Genomic DNA, 19,963 nt, shown 5'->3' with positions numbered 1-19,963 from the left:
GTGTAAGTTTTGTGGGCATTTATTTGCCAATGGTACTTCCATTTCGAGGATCAAATGGCATTTATCAGGAGAAAGAGGGCATGGTGTTGGCATTTGTGGTCAGGTGCCTATAGAAGTTCAAGAAGCAGCCTTTCTAGCTATGCATGGTGGCAACAAAAGACATAAAAGCATAGCAAGTTCAAGCAATGTTAATGATTATGCCATTTCCACCTGTCCACAAGAACAAGACAATGCAGTACTTGGTAATTTGGCACAAGGTGTTGGGCCTGAGAGAATTCATTCGCGTTTAGAAGCGGCAAATGGCATGGAATACACTGGTGAAGGATCTTTTCAGCATGTTGACAGAAGTGTCTCTCCTTGGAGACTCAGAGTTGATGCTCATGAGAATAGAGGAGAAGCAACACCAGGAACAGATGTAGTGGATCAATTTGCTGATGGTACTTGGGTTCAGATACACTCTGCCCTTTCAAAGGCGCAGAAGCTGAATGAAATCTCTACCTATTTAATGCTGGAAGAGGAGGATGTGGAGCGTCTGCATGATGCATTTGAAACTGCACCGAGAACAGAACAAGTGAAGCATCTGGAGAGAGGTAGCTCTTGTGAGAGGCCATCAATTAATCAAGCTGATGAGCCTCGAGGAGATTCATCCCAACCAACAGATCCATTGTGTCTTGACCGTGGAAGATATTATGATCAACTCTGTGCACCTTCACTAAGCAAAGATGTCATTATGTATGATGTGCAGAACATGGTTAGAGTGAGGACAGAACCAGTGGAGGAGGAGGATGTGGAGAACAGTGGAAGATCTGTAGTGCAGGCTGGCGCAGGAGCTAGATCTTCTGAAAGTCTGAAATACAACAAGAATAGAGGAGTTCTATTACCTACTAGCTCTACAAAGCCAGTAGGTCAAGCATTTGAAGAGAATACGAAGCTGATATGGTCTTTGTTAATGGATGATGAAGTATCAATCAATGGTATTTATGGGATGGGAGGAGTTGGTAAAACAACAATACTGCAACATATTTATAATGAGCTTCTACAAAAACCAGATATTTGTAATCATGTTTTGTGGGTAACTGTGTCTCAAGATTTCAACATTAATAGATTGCAGAATCTTATTGTTAAACATCTTGATCTTGACCTTTCAAGGGAGGTTGATGATCTGCATAGAGCTGCCAAATTATCAAAAGAACTAATAAAAAAACAAAAATGGATTCTCATTTTAGATGATTTGTGGAACACTTTTGAGCTCCAAAAAGTGGGAATTCCTGTCCCGTTGAAAGGATGCAAGTTGATTATGACAACTCGATCAGAAACGGTTTGTCATCGGATGGCTTGCCAATACAAAATCAAAGTGAAGCCACTTTATGAGGGAGAAGCTTGGGCTTTGTTCATGGAAAAACTTGGATGTGATATAGCACTTTCACCAGAAGTTGCAAAAGCTATTGCTAGGGAATGTGCTGGTTTGCCTTTGGGAATTAGTATAGTGGCAGGAAGCTTAAGGGGAGTTGATGACCTACATGAGTGGAGAAATACATTGAAGAAATTGAGAGAATCAGAATTTAGAGACAATGAAGTATTCAAGTTATTGAGGTTTAGTTATGATCGGTTAGGTGATTTAGCACTACAACAGTGTCTCTTGTATTGTGCATTATTTCCTGAAGATTGTGAGATTGGAAGGGAGGAGTTGATAGGTTATTTGATCGATGAGGGAATAATTAAAGGAATGAGGAGCAGGGGAGATGCATTTGACGAGGGTCACACGATGCTTAATAGACTTGAAAATGTCTGTCTATTGGAAAGTGTTAAAATGGAGTATGATGGTAATAGAAGTGTCAAGATGCATGACTTGATTAGGGACATGGCCATCCATATACTGCAAGAGAACCTTCAATACATGGTTAAAGCAGGTGCACAATTAAAAGAGTTGCCAGATGCAGAGGAGTGGACGGAGAATCTGGCGATAGTTTCACTAATGCAAAACGAGATCGAAGAAATTCCTTCCAGCCATTCACCAATGTGTCCAAATTTGTCATCTCTACTTCTACGTGATAATGAAGGGTTGCGATCTATTGCGGATTCATTTTTCAAGCAATTGCATGGGCTCAAGGTCCTCGATCTGTCTTGCACAGGTATTAAAAATTTGCCAGAGTCTGTTTCTGGTTTGATGAGTCTCACTGCATTATTGCTCAATGGTTGTTGGAAGTTAAGATACGTTCCATCATTAAAGAAGCTCAAGGCACTGAAGAGGTTGGATCTCTCTTGGACCATGCTTGAAAAGATGCCGCAAGGAATGGAATGTCTATCCAACCTGAGGTATCTTAGAATGAATGGATGTGGTGAAAAGGAGTTTCCTAGTGGGATATTACCAAAACTCTCTCACCTGCAAGTCTTTGTACTAGAAGAGGTTTTTGAGGAATGTTATGCTCCGATAACAGTTAAAGGAAAGGAAGTAGTATCCTTGAGAAATTTGGAAACTTTGGAATGCCATTTCGAAGGTCTCTCGGACTTCATGGAGTTTCTCAGATCTCGGGATGGGATCCAGTCATTAAGCACATACAGAATTTCAGTGGGAATTCTGAAATTCTTATATGGCGTTGAAAAGTTTCCAAGTAAAACAGTTGCGTTGGGTAATTTGAGTATCAACAAAGATAGAGATTTTCAGGTCAAGTTCTTAAATGGCATTCAAGGACTGGTTTGTCAATTCATCGATGCAAGATGTTTATGTGATGTTTTGTCATTAGAGAATGCAACTGAACTGGAGGACATCAGCATTTCAAATTGCAGTAGCATGGAGAGCTTGGTTTCATCTTCTTGGTTTTGCTCTGTTCCACCACCATTGCCACCATATAATGGTATGTTTTCTGGTCTTAAAAAGTTTTATTGTGGTGGATGTAACAATATGAAGATGTTGTTCCCACTTGTGTTGCTGCCAAACCTCGTAAACCTGGAAAGGATTGAAGTGATGCTCTGTGAGAAAATGGAGGAGATAATAGGAACGACAGATGAAGAAAGTAGCAACTCCAATCCCATCACGAAATTAATACTCCCAAAGTTAAGAACTCTGGAATTGTATCATTTACCAGAATTGAAAAGTATTTGTAGAGCAAAATTGATTTGCAATTCTCTCGAAGAAATTATAGTAATAAAATGTGAGAAGCTGAAGAGGATGCCAATTTGTCTCCCGTTGCTTGAAAATGGCCAGCCATCCCCTCCCCCTTCTCTTAAATACATCCGAGCATATCCAGAAGAATGGTGGGAGTCAGTAGTGGAGTGGGAGCATCCTGACGCAAAGGATGTCCTTGGTCCCTTTGTAAAGTTTTGGTAGGAGGAGACTACTCTTCCCTTAATATAATATAATATAGAATAAAGCATCATCTTTCTCAATCTCTGTTTCTACAATTGATTCTCTTAACTTCTTTATGTTAATTAACATCTGATTTATTGGACTCGTTAAGCGTTTAATAATAGGAAATATTTCTTTTTTATATAGTGTACTTACAATTACATAAATAACATTTTTCATTTTTTTTATTTATTTCATTATCTTTTAATTAAGATTATTGAATTGTCATATTTTTTTTAACTCGATAGATAAATAATTATAATTTGAAGTTTGATTAATATTATATTTTCATCCTATTCAGTTTCTCCAAGATAAAAATCCAAAAAATAAAATACTATATTGATTTATCATTAAAGTAACCTAATAAAATAATATATCTATTCACTATTATAAATCATCTTATATCATTAACTAGCAATAAATTATTTTTTCAATATATAATACAGATTAAAAAGAATGAAAAAAGAGAGAGAAGACACTTAAAAAAAAATTTATGATCGAATTACAGGACACAGTTAATTGCTCCAATTCTTTTGCACATTACCTATCATCTTTTAGATGAAAACTAACACTCTTTCCTTGCAATAGGAGACCTGCTGGGCATCAGACCGTGCACCCACACTTTCTTTGTCTTTTTTGCTGTTCTTCATAGAGTTCCATTGTCGGTCCTGATTTGCCAGCATCAGTCTCCTTCACTAGCCACATGCACATCCTTGCTTTTTATTTCATATGGCTCAACCATTATTTGCACTTAGGATGTTTAATCTTAGGCCCTTTACGAATTGTTCTGGCAGCGTGCTAATAGCCTACTCCATATGGTTGCTCAGTTCGATCTCAATGATAAAAAAAAAGGGAAAAAACAACTTAAAGGGAATTCGAACAACAACGGCACTGCTGTATTATAAAAAAAAGAAAAAAAGTGAAAAATAACTTGCTATTATCTTAAAATACTGCAGGTTTTATTATTTGTCTCTTGTTCGGTTAGAAGAATAACCAGGGTGGAATTCAGCTGATAAGAATTGGTTCCTTCACCAATAAACTAAACAACTATATATTTTCCTGTTACTCTATATCATGAGTGGATTGGACAGGAGGAGTTCTGTAGTAAGCTGGCATGGTTTCCAGGAGAATGTTGCTCTAATTCCTTCTGCCTTTATAGTATAGGGAAGATGATGCCTGATCCAACCTGAAAATTGACAAAAATAAAAATTTAAGTTTGTCTAGGAAACTCATGGTGAGAATAACAGTTCAAACAAAAAAGCTTCTGATAGTAAGAGTAAAGAAAGCTGGAGATACAGACCAAAATTAGTCTAGCCGCTATGCACATGCGTTTGGTGTAGGAAATGGAAGCAATAAGCGGCCAACAGCGTAGGCAAGCATGGCAAAGCAGTGGAAAACCAAGCTCAACGCAAGGGCGGAGCCAGGAATTGTTTTTATCCTAGGCTATTAAATAAATACATAAATATTTTTTAAGATTGATTATTAACTCATGTACATAAATTTTTGAAGTTAACAGTAAAGTTTTAATTCAAATATACTATCCAAAATATTAAAAAATAAATTTGAAAGTACATAAAATTAAAGTGAAAGTAAAAATAAACTCACTATTAAAGTTACATTCTTTGATGTTTTGTGGAATATAATTCATCTATAATCGAATCTGAATCGATATTGTAACAACCCCTCAACCGGAATAAAATAACAATCTCATGTTAACAGAAAAACAAACTAAATAAATTTTTTCCCTCTTTCATTTCCTCCCTTCTTCACTTGATTCTTCCATATATTAGTGTTTTATAAGTTGGACTTTGTAAGTTTACGAGATTATTCGTTCACTTTTTTTATTTTTTTTCTTAGATTTTTTTTATGTTTTTCCCTTACTTTTTTCTATTTCTCTCTCGTCTTTTTTTTTATTATTTTTCTATTCTGCTTCTGCCCAGTCGGCAACATATAAAAGAAAGGAGGAGCTGATTTGTTTTATTTTTTAATGGCAAATAACCATTTTACTCTTAATGAGTCATTTTGCTTTTATTTGACGGTCCTTTTTTTTGTTAGCACTACCAAGCTCCATTCATTCTAAAATTTTAACCAGATTTTATTCAACATATTTTAAGATCTCTTGTAAAATTTCAGCTCGATCTGATGATTGGATTGAAAATTACATCCAATAACGTAAAACTGGTCAGATTGTTATTTTTCATCAAATTTCTAAATTTCTCGAAAAATTCTGAAATTTTAACCCAAACTAAAGCATCATATTAGAAGGCTCCATGCAAATTTTCAGAATTTTTTAATAATTGAATTAAAAATTAAAAATTTATTTTACATAAAACTAATCAAAAAATATTGATAAAATCTTGACCTGGGCTAAAGCCCACCCCAGCCTTTGCCATACCTCCGCCTATGGCTCAACGGGTGAGGGTTTAGACCAGACAGAAGAGCCATCAGTCCATCTGAGAACACGCCTCCAAGGCTGAAATAATTGAAGAATGCTTCTTTCATTTCCTTCCTTGATGGATCCTGATCCGATGAAGAGATTTCTGTGTGTAGGCAAATGTGTTGCTTGCAAATGCCGTTGGCTGCAACCAATAATAAGTTAATAGTATCTACCAACCGCATAGAAATATGGTTATGTTGTGTTTCACTCAGCAATGCTTGAAATATGAAGTTTCTTTAAGCAATTCCTGTTCAGAGTTTGTTCCGAGGAAGACTGGCCGAAGAAATATTAGCTAAGCATATTCATGCAAGTGCCGATACCATACGCAGAATGCAAAAGGATTCAAAATATTTGCAAATGGAAGCTGCATTGCTAAGATCATTCAGAGGCCTAAGAAGATGTCGCAGTAGAACAACATCAGAAAGTCCCACGGTCATTCCTCCTCCTGTTACAGCAAGGCGCATTTTCAACGAATCCCCTATCATAAATGCACCAGGGGTTGGATAGCGAGACGCAGGCATGATTCTGTTTGGCATTGTTCTTATGTTGCCCTTATCAATTGCACATATGAAAGCATTGTATAGCTCAGGTATTATTAACAACACTAAGGAGGTCCTTCTACCCTTCGTAAGTGTTTATATATAAGGAAGGAAGATGAAGACAAATCAAACGTTTAGAGAGGAACACCTCATCCATTTCTGGCCATTTCTGATATAAGGTTTTCTCGATGCCTTCACATTCCATATTTTTATTTGTATCTTCTAAACCTTATAGCTTCTTCTTTTAGTTTATTGATTGCTCTGTTTATTTATTATTTGTATTAATATATATTAACTAAATGGATTAATGACCATTAAAAACAACATTTATATATATTATTTTGGAAAACTCAAAATACAACGGAAATACAATTTTGAGATTCATCTTATTCATTTCATGTGGTACATCATGAGGATTGTTTCATGTTTGTTCATGTTGTTCCTCATGCTTCATAAATTCAGCTGATAAGAATCGGTTCCTTTACCAATAAAATAAACAACTATTTCCCTGTTTCTCTATGAGTTTGGACAGGGTTTTTAGGCCATTTATTGATTAGATTTGTTAATGTATTCATTGATGATTTTTTAGTGTATTTGAGGAGTGAAAAGGAATATGAAGAGCATTTGTTACTGGTTCTTTAAATTCTGAGAAATCATCAATTGTATGAGAAATTTTTGAAAGGTGAGTTTTGATTGGAGAATGTTGGGTTTTTGGACATGTGATGTCAAAAAATGGGATGGAGGTTGATTCACTAAAGGTAAAGGCAATTAAGAAGTAGCCTAGACTGACTATAGTATCTAAGATTAGGAGTTTCATGGGTTGAGCACAATACTATAAATGGTTCATGAAGAGCTTTTCACGAATTGCAGCTTCATTGACCAAGTTGACACAGAAAAAAGTCAAGTTTTAGTAGCCAAAATAGTGTAAGAAGAGTTTTCTAGAGTTTAAGAAAAGGTTAATTAAGACTTTGATTTTGATAGTACCTTTAGAGTTTGGTGGCTGTGTATTGTGATGCATTAAGAATTGGATTAAGTTGTGTTTTAATGCAAAATGATAATATAATTGCTTATACCTGGAGGAAATTAAAGAAAGATAAGCAAAATTAGCCCACACATGATTTGGAGATGGTTGTGGTAGTGTTTGCTTTTAAGATTTGGAGACACTACTTGTTTGGGAAGACATGTGAGATGTTTTTAGATTATAAGATTTTTCAATATATCTTCCAATAAAAGGATTTGAAAACAAAACAAAAAAGATGGATATAATTTTTAAGTGATTATGAATGCATGATTCAATATCACCCGAGAAAGGTGAATGTTGTTGCCGATGCCTTGAGCATAAAATCTATAGTGGTTTGGTTTATATTCAAGAGGTGAGGAGGCTATTGATTAGGGAGTTACACAAGTTGTTGGATGAAAAGGTTAGTTTTGAGATTGGAGAACTGGGAGTATTGTTGGCTCATTTTTAAACTAAATCGAACTTGGTAGACCAGATTGAAGCAATTGATGAGAGATGAGCAGCTATATAAGATTCAAGATGAGTTAGAGTTAGAAAAAGCTCCAAGTTTTGTTGTTGATGAGGATGGTTTGTTGAGATTAGGTTTTTGTATGCTTGAGGTGAATGATTTAAAAAGAGATACGATGACGAAGCATATCAAACCACCTATAATGTACATCCTAGTTTTAACAAGATATATAGACTTGAAACAATTTACTAATGAAATGGCATAAAAAACATTATTGAGTTTGTATCTCAATACTTAACCTATCAAAGAATTAAAAGCGAGCATAAGAAGTTATTAGGGCTTTTACAATGATTCCTGACTTTTACAATCATTATTGATTTTTGAATGGAAATGATATAAACTCATTATAGATTTTATGTCAAGTTTGTCTCGGAAGAGTTATAATTCAATTTGGATGATAGTTGATTGTTTCACCAAGTCAGCTCATTTGTACCTTTCCCATGAACTATCTGAATGAAATTAATTATCTGGTGGAATATTGTTGGTGGTATCCGACGTGATTAAAGTTACGTATGATCTCCATCATCGCTAGTCTCTCCTGATTGCTGGTATCCGACATGATCAAGGTTTCCAAAGGGAGAACCTTCAATTTGCTTCTGTCAAGTTGGAAAATTTTATCTTCATCTGAAACCATTTGAGCCCATGATCTGGACTTTTGTTCTACTTTTTAAGCCTTGTCTTTGTCTTTCTGTTTAGATGGCATTGGGTCGTCTTCCCTGCAAAAAAATCTCTTATAAGGGTAGGAAATTTGAATTTTCTTTATACATTCAATATAGAATAAAAAATACTTAAAATAGCTTGCATGGCAAAAGATTCAAAGGTTTGCAACAATAGAAATGTGTTGGAAATGTAAAGGTTTTTATCGAATATCATAATGTAAAGGTCAATAGTGAACTAAAGATGTTATAAGATGATATCTTAATTTACATAGCTGATGTCCATTTATTCTAACTCTTCTCCAAATAATCACAGGATTTATGCATTAAGTCACGCTTTTTCTATTGAATGGATTAATTATTTTATTACGCTTGAATCATTTATTTATCTATATTGATTTAATTTTTTTTGCTCTAATATTGATATTCATGTATATTGTTGTTGTCATTAAATTTTATTGATAGGGATAATCATTAATTTTACAGGATTTAAAATTGATGACCATGCAAACATCCAATAATTCTGATATTTGTAGAACTTAAATTGATAATCTTTATGAAATAAATCTAGAAACTGACCAGTTAAACTACATCCTTCTAGTTTTTATTTTTTAGTTGTAATATTGTTCCTTGTATATTGTTGTTCTTATTGAATTTTATTAATAGGGATAATCATTTGCGTATTTAAAAGAAAGTGGTGAATGATTTTTCAAAAAGGGTTACATTTATGTTGATTTAATTATCTATAGCTTTTAAACCTTTTAAGTGGAAATTTTGGGAATTTAACTTCAAATTGAGTTGTTCAACAAAATAAAAATAATAAAGATATTAAATGTGTGCCAGGGATTCCGACTATCTGCTCTTTGAAGAATTTAAACCTTTTTCATTAATCTGCATTGAAAATTAATTTTTGTTCTTTAATATTAAATCATTTAATATTTCCTTTTATTCTTTTAATTTATTTCAACGTGAAATCGACACTCCATACCTTCCTAGTAATTTATCTTTAAAGATGAAGATTGTTACGATACAATCAAGATATAATTTGTTTTTGTATTTAAAATTGTATATATTTTAAAAATATATTAGTCTTGAAAAAATAAATTTTTAATATTTTTTATATAATAACATTAAAAATAAAAATAAATTAGTTTGATTAATCAAATCTCCAAGCAACTTAAATTTTCCAGGCAGCTTCTTCAAAGTTTCAACATTAGGGGGGTCCACACGTTAACTTTCTATATCTTATAATATAATGCTTGGTAGGTAAGCGGAGGGTTCCTTCCTAGCAACTTCCTTCCTTCCTATCAAACAATACAATAATTATTTATTTATTATTATTATTACCATTCTCTGTTTTCCTTTCCCCCTCAGCACTGCAACTTTATTATTTTTCTAAATCATATAATCTTCTCTGATCTGTGATTTCTCCTCTTTTAATCCTCAGGACGTACTAATCATCTTCTACCTATTTTCTTTTCCACTTCTCACCAGTGCGAACTAGATTTATGTATACTGCAACTTTATTATTTTTCTAAATCTTATATTCTTCTCTGATCTGTGATTTCTCTTCTCTGTTTTTGGCTGATTACTGCTCAAGCAAACCAGCACTTGAAGAACATCTTGAATCCAGGTAAATTATTTGTACTTCATCTTCTTCATCTTGTTGGTGTTTTTGTTTTTATATTTGTAACTATGGTTTGAATCTTTAAAGTAATCCATGATAAATAAATTGATCTTTTTCTCAGATTTGTCATATGTATATACTCTTCTCTGATATGTGCTTTCTCTTCTTTTTTCACCTCCTGTATTATTCATCATGTACTTGTGGTGAGATGGAAGGAGTTCCCACCATCTGTTAAAAAGTTGATTTTTTCAATCAGGAAAGAAACATCATAGCTTGAACATGAACCCAGCAAACTAAGCATAAGTTTGTAATGCTTCATATTGTTTGCGAATGATTTTGGATTCAGGAGTCAATATTTTTGTAATCAAGCTGCTGTAATTCCTAACATAGACAATATACAACAAGAGAACTTCGTGCCTCGGCACTTTGGAAACTCTACTAGGTACTGATTGACTTCTAGCTATTGTGTTTTAACACAATATTAATAACTTTTTGATAATTAGATACACCATTGATTTTTGGTTTTATAATATGATCACTTCATTTTTATACAGGTCACATATGGATAACCTCAAACTCAGAGGATTGCAAAATCAAACTACTAGGCCAAATGCTTCAAATCCTGGCCTTGACACTTCCCTGCAAAGTCATATTAGGGGTTTAAATACTCAACAAGTCGGATATGATTCATTTTGGAACTATATTGAAGAAAGGGCTGATGATGGTAGAATGAAGTGTAAGTTTTGTCCACATACATATGCCATTAAAACTTCCATTTCAAGGATCAAATGGCATTTATCAGGAGCAAAAGGGCATGGTGTTGCCATTTGTCGTGGGGTGTCTAAAGAAGTTCAAGAAGCAGCCGTTCTAGCTATGTGTGGTGGCAACAAAAGACTTAAAAGGACAGAAAGTTCAATCAATGTTAATGATTCTGGAATTTCAACTTGTCCACAAGAACAAGACATTAAGATTGAAAATATGGGAGGAGGTATTGGAAGGGTACAAAGAGAAGTTCAGGTTGTAGAACCTGGAGTAGAGGAAGAGAGGATTTCTTCACAAGCAATAGCAAGAAACGACAAAGTAAGCTCCAACACCGAGGATGACCTCGAAGTCATAGGATTCCAAATTCAAACTGCTAGGCCAAATGCCTCAAATCCTGGCCTTGACACTTCCCTGCAAAGTCAACTTAGGGGTTTAAATACTCAACAAGTAAGAAGTATAACTGAATTATCGTCGTCTTTTTCCCCCTATGATTGTGCAATAAACTAACTATCAATTTTAATAGCAAAATAAGGGTAACAGCGCTGAAGTAGTTTCTCATCCATCCGGATATGGTGTAACCTCCATCAATTTTTATTCTTTATTTTGACCCACTTTTTTTTTTCTATAGGTTGAAATGGTTGGATCAAAGGATCCATTTTGGAATTATATTGAAGATATGGCTGATGGTAGCATGAAGTGTAAGTTTTGTCCACATACGTTTGCCAATAAAACCTCCATTTCAAGGATCAAATGGCATTTATCAGGAGAGGAAGGGCATAATGTTGCCATTTGTCGTGGGGTGACAAAAGAAGTTCAAGAAGAAGCCTTTCTAGCTATGTGTGGTGGCAACAAAAGACTTCAAAGCACAGAAAGTTCAATCAATGTTAATGATTCTGGAATTTCAACTTGTCCACAAGAACAAAACATTAAGATTGAAAATATGGGAGGAGGTATTGGAAGGGTACATAGACAAGTTCAGGTTGTAGAACCTGGAGTAGAGGAAGAGAGGATTTCTTCACAAGCAATAGCAAGAAACGACAAAGTAAGCTCCAACTCCGAGGATGACCTCCAAGTCAAAGGATTGCAAAATCAAACTGCTACGCCAGATGCCTCAAATCCTGGCCTTGACACTCCCCTGCAAAGTCAACTTAGGGGTTTAAATGCTCAACAAGTAAGAAGTATAACTGAATTATCGTCGTCTTTTCCCCCTCTATGATTGTGCAATAAACTAACTATCAATTTTAATAGCAAAATAAGGGTAACAGCGCTGAAGTTGTTTCTCATCCATCCGGATATGGTGTAACCTCCATCAATTTTTATTCTTTATTTTGACCCACTTTTTATTTTCTATAGGTTGAAATGGTTGGATCAAAGGATCCATCTTGGAATTATATTGAAGATATGGCTGATGGTAGCATGAAGTGTAAGTTTTGTCCACATACATTTGCCAATAAAACCTCCATTTCAAGGATCAAATGGCATTTATCAGGAGAGGAAGGGCATAATGTTGCCATTTGTAGTGGGGTAACTAAAGAAGTTCAAGAAGCAGCCTTTCTAGCTATGTGTGGTGGCAACAAAAGACTTAAAAGCACAGAAAGTTCAATCAATGTTAATGATTCTGGAATTTCAACTTGTCCACAAGAACAAAAAATTAAGATTGAAAATATGGGAGGAGGTATTGGAAGGGTACAAAGAGAAGTTCAAGTTGTAGAACCTGGAGTAGGGGAAGAGAGGATTTCTTCACATGCAATAGCAAGAAACGACGAAGTAAGCTTCAAATCCGAGGATGACCTCCAAGTCAAAGGATTGCAAAATCAAACTGCTACGCCAGATGCCTCAAATCCTGGCCTTGACACTCCCCTGCAAAGTCAACTTAGGGGTTTAAATACTCAACAAGTAAGAAGTATAACTGAATTATCGTCGTCTTTCCCCCCTCTATGATTGTGCAATAAACTAACTATCAATTTTAATAGCAAAATAAGGGTAACAGCGCTGAAGTAGTTTCTCATCCATCCGGATATGGTGTAACCTCCATCAATTTTTATTCTTTATTTTGACCCACTTTTTTTTTCTATAGGTTGAAATGGTTGGATCAAAGGATCCATTTTGGAATTATATTGAAGATATGGCTGATGGTAGCATGAAGTGTAAGTTTTGTCCACATACATTTGCCAATAAAACCTCCATTTCAAGGATCAAATGGCATTTATCAGGAGAGGAAGGGCATAATGTTGCCATTTGTCGTGGGGTGACTAAAGAAGTTCAAGAAGAAGCCTTTCAAGCTATGTGTGGTGGCAACAAAAGACTTAAAAGGACAGAAAGTTCAATCAATGTTAATGATTCTGGAATTTCAACTTGTCCACAAGAACAAAACATTAAGATTGAAAATATGGGAGGAGGTATTGGAAGGGTACAAAGAGAAGTTCAAGTTGTAGAACCCAGAGCAGGGGAAGAGAGGATTTCTTCACATGCAATAGCAAGAAACGAAGAAGCAAGCATGACCGGAGTGAGAGCACATGAAGATAGAGTTTCCAAAGAGGCACTCGAGAGTAGACTGAGGACAGAACCAGTGGATCGAGCGTTGGAACAAAGCAATGCAGTACTTGGCAATTTGGCAGGGTGTGTTGGAAGGATACAAGTGGGAGTTCAGGGCATGGAACAAGGTCCCGGAGAAGAGAGAATTCAGTCGCATTTACAAGCAGAAAATGGCATAGAAAACACTGGTGAAGGATCTTTTCAGCATGATGCATTTGAGAGTATACCAAGAACAGAGCAAGTGCAGCTCCTGGAGCCGCAAGGAGATTCATCCCAATTTTGTCTTGACATTGGAAGATGTTATGGTCAACCTTGTGCTTCATCAGTAAACAATGAGGTAACTATGCATGATGAGCAGGACATGGTTAGAGTGAGGACAGAACCAGTGGAGGAGGAGGATGTGGAGAGTAGTGGAAGATCAGTAGTGCAGGCTGGCGCAGGAGCTAGATCTTCTAAAAGTCTGAAATACAACAATTCTACAGGAGTTCCATTACCTACTAGCTCTACAAAGCCAGTGGGTCAAGCATTTGAAGAGAATACAAAGGTGATATGGTCTTTGTTAATGGATGATGAAGTCTCAACCATTGGTGTTTATGGGATGGGGGGAGTTGGTAAAACAACAATACTGCAACATATTCATAATGAACTTCTACAAAGACTAGATATTTGTGATCATGTTTGGTGGGTGACCGTCTCTCAAGATTTCAGCATTAATAGATTGCAGAATATTATTGCTAAACCTCTTGATCTTGACATTTCAAGGGAGGTTGATAATCTGCATAGAGCTGCTAAATTATCAGAAGAACTAATGAAGAAACAAAAATGGATTCTTATTTTAGATGATTTGTGGAACAGTTTTGAGCTCCAAAAAGTGGGAATTCCTGTCCGGTTGAAAGGATGTAAGCTGATTATGACAACTAGATCAGAAACGGTTTGTCATAGGATGGCTTGCCAACACAAAATCAAAGTGAAGCCACTTTCTGAGGGAGAAGCTTGGACTTTGTTCATGGAGAAACTTGGAAGTGATTTAGCATTTTCACCAGAAGTTGCAAAAGCTATTGCTAGGGAATGTGCTGGTTTGCCTTTGGGAATTAGTACAGTGGCAAGAAGCTTAAGGGGAGTGGATGACCTACATGAGTGGAGAAATGCATTGAAGAAATTGAGAGAATCAGAATTTAGGGACAATGAAGTATTCAAGTTATTGAGGTTTAGTTATGATCAGTTAGGTGATTTAGCACTTCAACAATGTCTCTTGTATTGTGCATTATTTCCTGAAGATTGTGAGATTGAAAGGGAGATGTTGATAGGTTATTTGATCGATGAGGGAATAATTAAAGGAATGAGGAGCAGAAAAGATGCATTTGACGAGGGCCACACGATGCTTAATAAACTTGAACGTGTCTGCCTATTAGAAAGTGCTCAAATGACACATGTCAAAATGCATGACTTGATTAGGGACATGGCCATTCATATACTGCTAGAGAACTCTCAAGTCATGGTGAAAGCAGGTGCACAATTAAAAGAGTTGCCAGATGCAGAGGAGTGGACAGAGAATCTCACAAGAGTCTCACTAATGCAAAACCAAATTAAAGCAATTCCTTCCAGCTATTCACCTAGGTGTCCCTATCTATCAACTCTATTGCTTTGTCAAAATCGTTGGTTGGGATTTATTGCAGATTCATTTTTCAAGCAATTGCATGGGCTCAAGGTCCTCGATCTGTCTTGCACAGGTATTAAAAATTTGCCAGACTCTGTCTCTGATTTGGTGAGTCTCACTGCATTATTGCTCAATGATTGTTGGAAGTTAAGACATGTTCCATCATTAAAGAAGCTCAGAGAATTGAGAAGGTTAGATCTCTCTTGCACTACACTTGAAAAGATGCCTCAAGGAATGAAATGCCTAACCAACCTAAGGTATCTTAGAATGAATGGATGTGGTGAAAAGGAGTTTCCTAGTGGGATATTACCAAAACTCTCTCACCTGCAAGTCTTTGTACTAGAAGAGTTTTTTAAGGATTTTTATGCTCCAATAACAGTTGAAGGAAAGGAAGTAGGATCCTTGAGAAATTTGGAAACTTTGGAATGCCATTTCAAAGGTGTCTCTGACTTTGTGGAGCATCTCATATCTCGGGATGGGGTCCTATCATTAAGCACATACAGAATTTCAATAGGAATGGTGGATGAAGATTTTTGGGAATACATTGATTTTTTTCCAAGTAAAACAGTTGGGTTGAGTAATTTGAGTATCAACAGAGATAGAGATTTTCAGGTCAAGTTCTTAAATGGCATTCAAGGACTGGTTTGTCAATGTATCGATGCAAGAAGTTTATGTGATGTTTTGTCATTAGAGAAGGCAACTGAACTGGAGGAAATCAGCATTCGGGGTTGCAATAACATGGAGAGCTTGTTTTCATCTTCTTGGTTCTGCAATGCTCCACCACCATTACCATCATATAATGGTATATTTTCTGGTCTTAAAGAGTTTTATTGCCGTGATAGTAAGAGTATGAAGAAGCTGTTCCCACTTGTGTTGTTGCCAAACCTCGTAAACCTGGAAATGATTGATGTTAGTGATTGTGAGAAAATGGAGGAGATAATAGGAACAACAGATGAAGAAAACAACACCTCCAATTCCATCGCGGAGTTAGAACTCCCAAAGTTAAGAGCTCTGAGACTGAGATATTTACCAGAATTGAAAAGCATTTGTAGTGCAAAACTGATTTGCAATTCTCTTGAAGATATTACTGTAATGTATTGTGAGAAGCTGAAGAGGATGCCGATTTGTCTTCCGTTGCTTGAAAATGGCCAGCCATCCCCTCCCCCTTCTCTTAAAAATATCTATTCAAGTCCAGAAGAATGGTGGGAGACAGTAGTGGAGTGGGAGCATCCTAATGCAAAGGATGTGCTTCGTCCCTTTGTAAAATTTTGGCCCTTAATATAATATAATATTATAGAATAAAGGGTAAGCACCATCTTTTATGTCATGTTAATTTCTGAATGATTGGACTCGTTAAGCGTTTATTAATAAGAAATATTTCTTATTTATATCGTGTGTTTACAATTAACATAAATAATATTTTTCATTTTTTTATATATTTCATTATCTTTTAAGACTATTGAACTATCATATTTTTTTTTTTTAACTCTGATAGATAAATAATTATAATTTTAAGTTTAATTAATATTATATCTTCATCCTATTAAGTATCTCCAAGATGAAAATCCCCAAAACACAAATACTATAATGATTTATTAACCTAATAAAATAACAGATCTATTCACTAATACAATCATCTTATATCATCAACTAGTTATAAATTATTTTTAAAAAATATTTAATACATAATAAAAAAAAAAGAGAGAGAGAGAAGACACTTTAAAAATAGAATGATAATACTTGAAATTTTAAAAATTTTATAAGGATATATTTAGAATTTCATGTTATGTTGTTTTGTTTGGAAGGATAAAAATTCATCCTATTTTTTTTATTATTTTCCTCATGATTTTTAAAATTTTATTTTAAAGCTTTTTCGGTCTTTATGAACAACATAAGAAAACTAAAAAGAATGGTTAATCCACTGTACATGTAGACATATGTTCCTGTGAATTATACTAAGGATTTGTTTAAAAAGGGTGAAAATTGTGTTGCAGAGTATTTTTTATTTAAAAATATATTAAAATAATAATTTTTAATTTTTAAAATTTATTTTTACACCATCACATTAAAATAATTTAAAAGCACACAAAAAAAATTTAATTTAAATTTTATTTTTTCCAAAATAGTTATGAGCATTTTTCCGTTCTGTTGGGGGGTGATGTTGGTGGGCTTGGTGTTGCCTCAAATAGCTTTTAGTCTATTTAGTTGCTTTCCAAAGTTTAAACAGTACAGTTAATTGCTTTCCAAAGTTTATCATTAAAGTAACGTAATAAAATAATAGATCTATTCACCATTACAAATCATCTTATATCATTAACTAACAATAAATTATTTTTTAAAAATATATAATACAGATTAATAATAAAAAAGAGAACGAAGATACTTAAAAAAAAAATTGATAATCAATTATATGACTTGAAATTTTAAAATTTTTATAAAGATATATTTAGAATAAAATTTCATATCTCTATTTATTTTTCTTGTGTCGTCTTTTATTTGGAGGTATAAAAATTCATTCTAATTTTTATTTTCCTTATGATTTTTTAATTTGTATTTTTAAGCTTTTTTTAACCTTTATAAACAACATAAAAAAACTAAAAGGATTGGTTAATTTACAATTCATGAAGACACATGTTCTTAAAAGTTGTGTTTTTTCATTATAAAATATATTAAAATAATTTTTTAAAATTTATTTTTAATATCGTTACATCAAAATAATAAAAAAAATTAAAAACAATTATTAAAAAAAAACAATTTCCAAAATAATTATAATTTGAAGTTTAATTAATATTATATTTTCATTTTATTAAGTATCTCCAAGATGAAAATCCAAAAAAAAAAAAAAAAACCGTATATGATTTATCATTAAAGTAACCTGATAAAATAATAGATCTATTCACTAGTACAAATCCTCTTATACCATTAACTTTTTTGAAATATAAAATTCATATTAAAAAAAATGATAATCGAATTATATGAAGGATATATTTAGAATAAAATTTCATACCTCTGTCTATTTTCCTTGTGCCGTCTTAGTCTTCTTTGAAGCTACAAAAATTCATTCTAACAATTTTTAAATTTGTATTTTTAAGCTTTTTCTGTCTTTATGAACAACATAAAAAAACTAAGAGAATTAGTTCATCCACTACACAGACACATGTTCCTTAGACTGAGAGGTTATTTTAAAATGTATTTTATTTAGAAATATATTAAAATAATATTTTTTTTATTTTTTAAAATTTATTTTTAACATTATCAAATGATATAAAATATAAAAAATTTCAAAATGGTAATGAGCATATTTCCGTTCTGTTGGGGTGATGTTGGTGGGCTTGGTGTTGCCTCAAATGGCTTTCCAAAATTTTAACATTACAGTTAATTGCTCCAATTCTTTTGCACATTAACTTTTACAGAGCAGTTGAATTGAGAAAAAAATTAATGAAGAAACAGAAATGGGTTTTGATTTTAGATGATTTGTGAAACATTTTCTGTCAAAGTTAAAGAATACAAGCTTATTCTCACAACTCGATCAAAAAAGATTTGTCAACAAATGAATACCCAACACATAATCAAAGTGAAGCCTATTTCAGAGGAAAAGGCTTGGACTTTGTTTATTAAGAGCCTCGGACATGACATAACACTTTGTCCAGAAGTGGAACAAATTGCAAAACCTATCACAAAGGAGTGTGGTGGTTTGCCGCTAGGAATTATAACAATGGCTGGAGCCATGAAGGGGGTGGATGCCGTAAATGAGTGGAGGAATGCTTTAGAGGACCCGAGGCAATCAAGAGTTAGGCAAGATGATACGGAAGAGGATGTATTCCCTAGAGAGGATTTGATAGCTTATTTGATTGATGAGGGAGTTATAAAACGGCAGAGTAGGGTGGCAGAAGTTTACAAAGGCCATTCAATGTTTAATAGACTTGAAAATGTCTTTTTATTGGACAGTGTTACAAGATATGGTGATAGTAGCTGTGTCACGGTGCATGACTTGATTTGGAACATGGTTATCCAAGTACACTAAAGAGAACTCTCAAGGCATGGTTAAATTAGATGCACAACTAAATGAATTGCCGGATTCAGAGGAGTGGACAGAGAATCTTGTGAGAGTTTCACCGATACAAAACCAAATTGAAAAAATTCCTTCAAGCTATTCACCAAGGTGTCCCCGTCTTTCAACTCTATTGTCATGCAATAATAAAAACTTGAAATTTATTGCCGATTCATTTTTCAAAAAATTGCATGGGCTCAAGTTCCTCGATCTATCTTACACAGATAATGAGAATTTGCCTAATTTTGTCTTCAATTTGGTGAGTCTCTGCATTGTTTCTCATTGCTCATTGCTTGTGATAAGTTAAGACATGTACCCTCGTTAAAAAAGCTTAGGGCACCAAAGAGGTTGGATCTCTATGGTACTGCACTTGAAATGATTCCTTAAGCCATGGAATGTCTATCCGACCTCAGGTATCGTGGACTCAATGCATGCGGTCAGAAGATGTTTCCTACCGGGATATTGCCTAAACTCCCTCACCTGCAAGTCCTCGTACTACAGCAACCGGTTCTCGATGGATTTGGTGTTTGGCGTGCAGCTCCAGTAACCGTTAAAGGAAAAGAAGTAGCATACTTGAGGAAGTTGGAAACTGAAGATGAAGACAAGTGAAACGTTTAGAGAGGAACACCTCATCCATTTCTGGCAATTTCAGATATAAGGTTTTCTCGATGCCTTCATACTCCATATTTTTGTTGTTATCCTCGAAACCTTATAGCTTCTTCTTCTTCTAGTTTATTGATTGCTCTGTTTATTTATTATTTTTATCAATATATATATTTCATCTGGAATCGGATGGCTATTTCTGGAGTCAAATCGTGAAGACAAAG

General features: G+C 34.4%; 2 protein-coding genes across 5 annotated transcripts in view; both read left to right on the top strand.

Annotated features, from left to right (window-relative positions):
- LOC133668450 (uncharacterized) overlaps positions 1 to 16,473 on the top strand; it is a 70,904-nt gene extending 54,431 nt beyond the window's left edge. The window contains exons 1-6 of one of the 4 annotated variants that reach the window (XM_062088309.1): positions 9,803 to 10,137; positions 10,478 to 10,573; positions 10,686 to 11,340; positions 11,522 to 12,064; positions 12,247 to 12,789; positions 12,971 to 16,473. In XM_062088309.1, coding sequence (XP_061944293.1) covers positions 10,693 to 11,340; positions 11,522 to 12,064; positions 12,247 to 12,789; positions 12,971 to 16,369 — 5,133 coding nt within the window. In that variant the 5' untranslated portion in view covers positions 9,803 to 10,137; positions 10,478 to 10,573; positions 10,686 to 10,692 and the 3' untranslated portion in view covers positions 16,370 to 16,473. Of the gene's footprint in view, positions 1 to 9,802; positions 10,138 to 10,477; positions 10,574 to 10,685; positions 11,341 to 11,521; positions 12,065 to 12,246; positions 12,790 to 12,970 lie in introns of those variants that run through there. The other 3 variants (XM_062088310.1, XM_062088308.1, XM_062088307.1) reach the window with 3 other exon arrangements.
- Positions 16,474 to 19,114: 2,641 nt separating this feature from the next.
- LOC133668641 (uncharacterized) lies at positions 19,115 to 19,921 on the top strand. The gene is made up of 2 exons (XM_062088592.1): positions 19,115 to 19,247; positions 19,550 to 19,921. Exons 1-2 carry the CDS (start codon positions 19,126 to 19,128, stop codon positions 19,743 to 19,745), a joined length of 318 nt encoding a protein of 105 aa, XP_061944576.1. The 5' UTR covers positions 19,115 to 19,125; the 3' UTR covers positions 19,746 to 19,921.
- The last annotated feature ends 42 nt before the right edge of the window (positions 19,922 to 19,963 follow it).

This window comes from Populus nigra, chromosome 11, assembly GCF_951802175.1.
Source record: "Populus nigra chromosome 11, ddPopNigr1.1, whole genome shotgun sequence".
Classification (NCBI taxonomy): Eukaryota; Viridiplantae; Streptophyta; class Magnoliopsida; order Malpighiales; family Salicaceae; genus Populus; species Populus nigra.
The sequence above is the reverse complement of the archived record's forward strand: the minus strand, read 5'-3'. Positions and strand labels throughout refer to the sequence as shown.

Bases quoted from the DNA above. Each gene is read 5' to 3' on its own strand.
- LOC133668641 (XM_062088592.1), top strand. From the start codon at position 19,126: ATGGTTAAATTAGATGCACAACTAAATGAATTGCCGGATTCAGAGGAG. The intron at 19,248-19,549 runs GTGTCCCCGTCT...ATCCGACCTCAG, and splicing joins CCTTCAAGCTATTCACCAAG to GTATCGTGGACTCAATGCAT.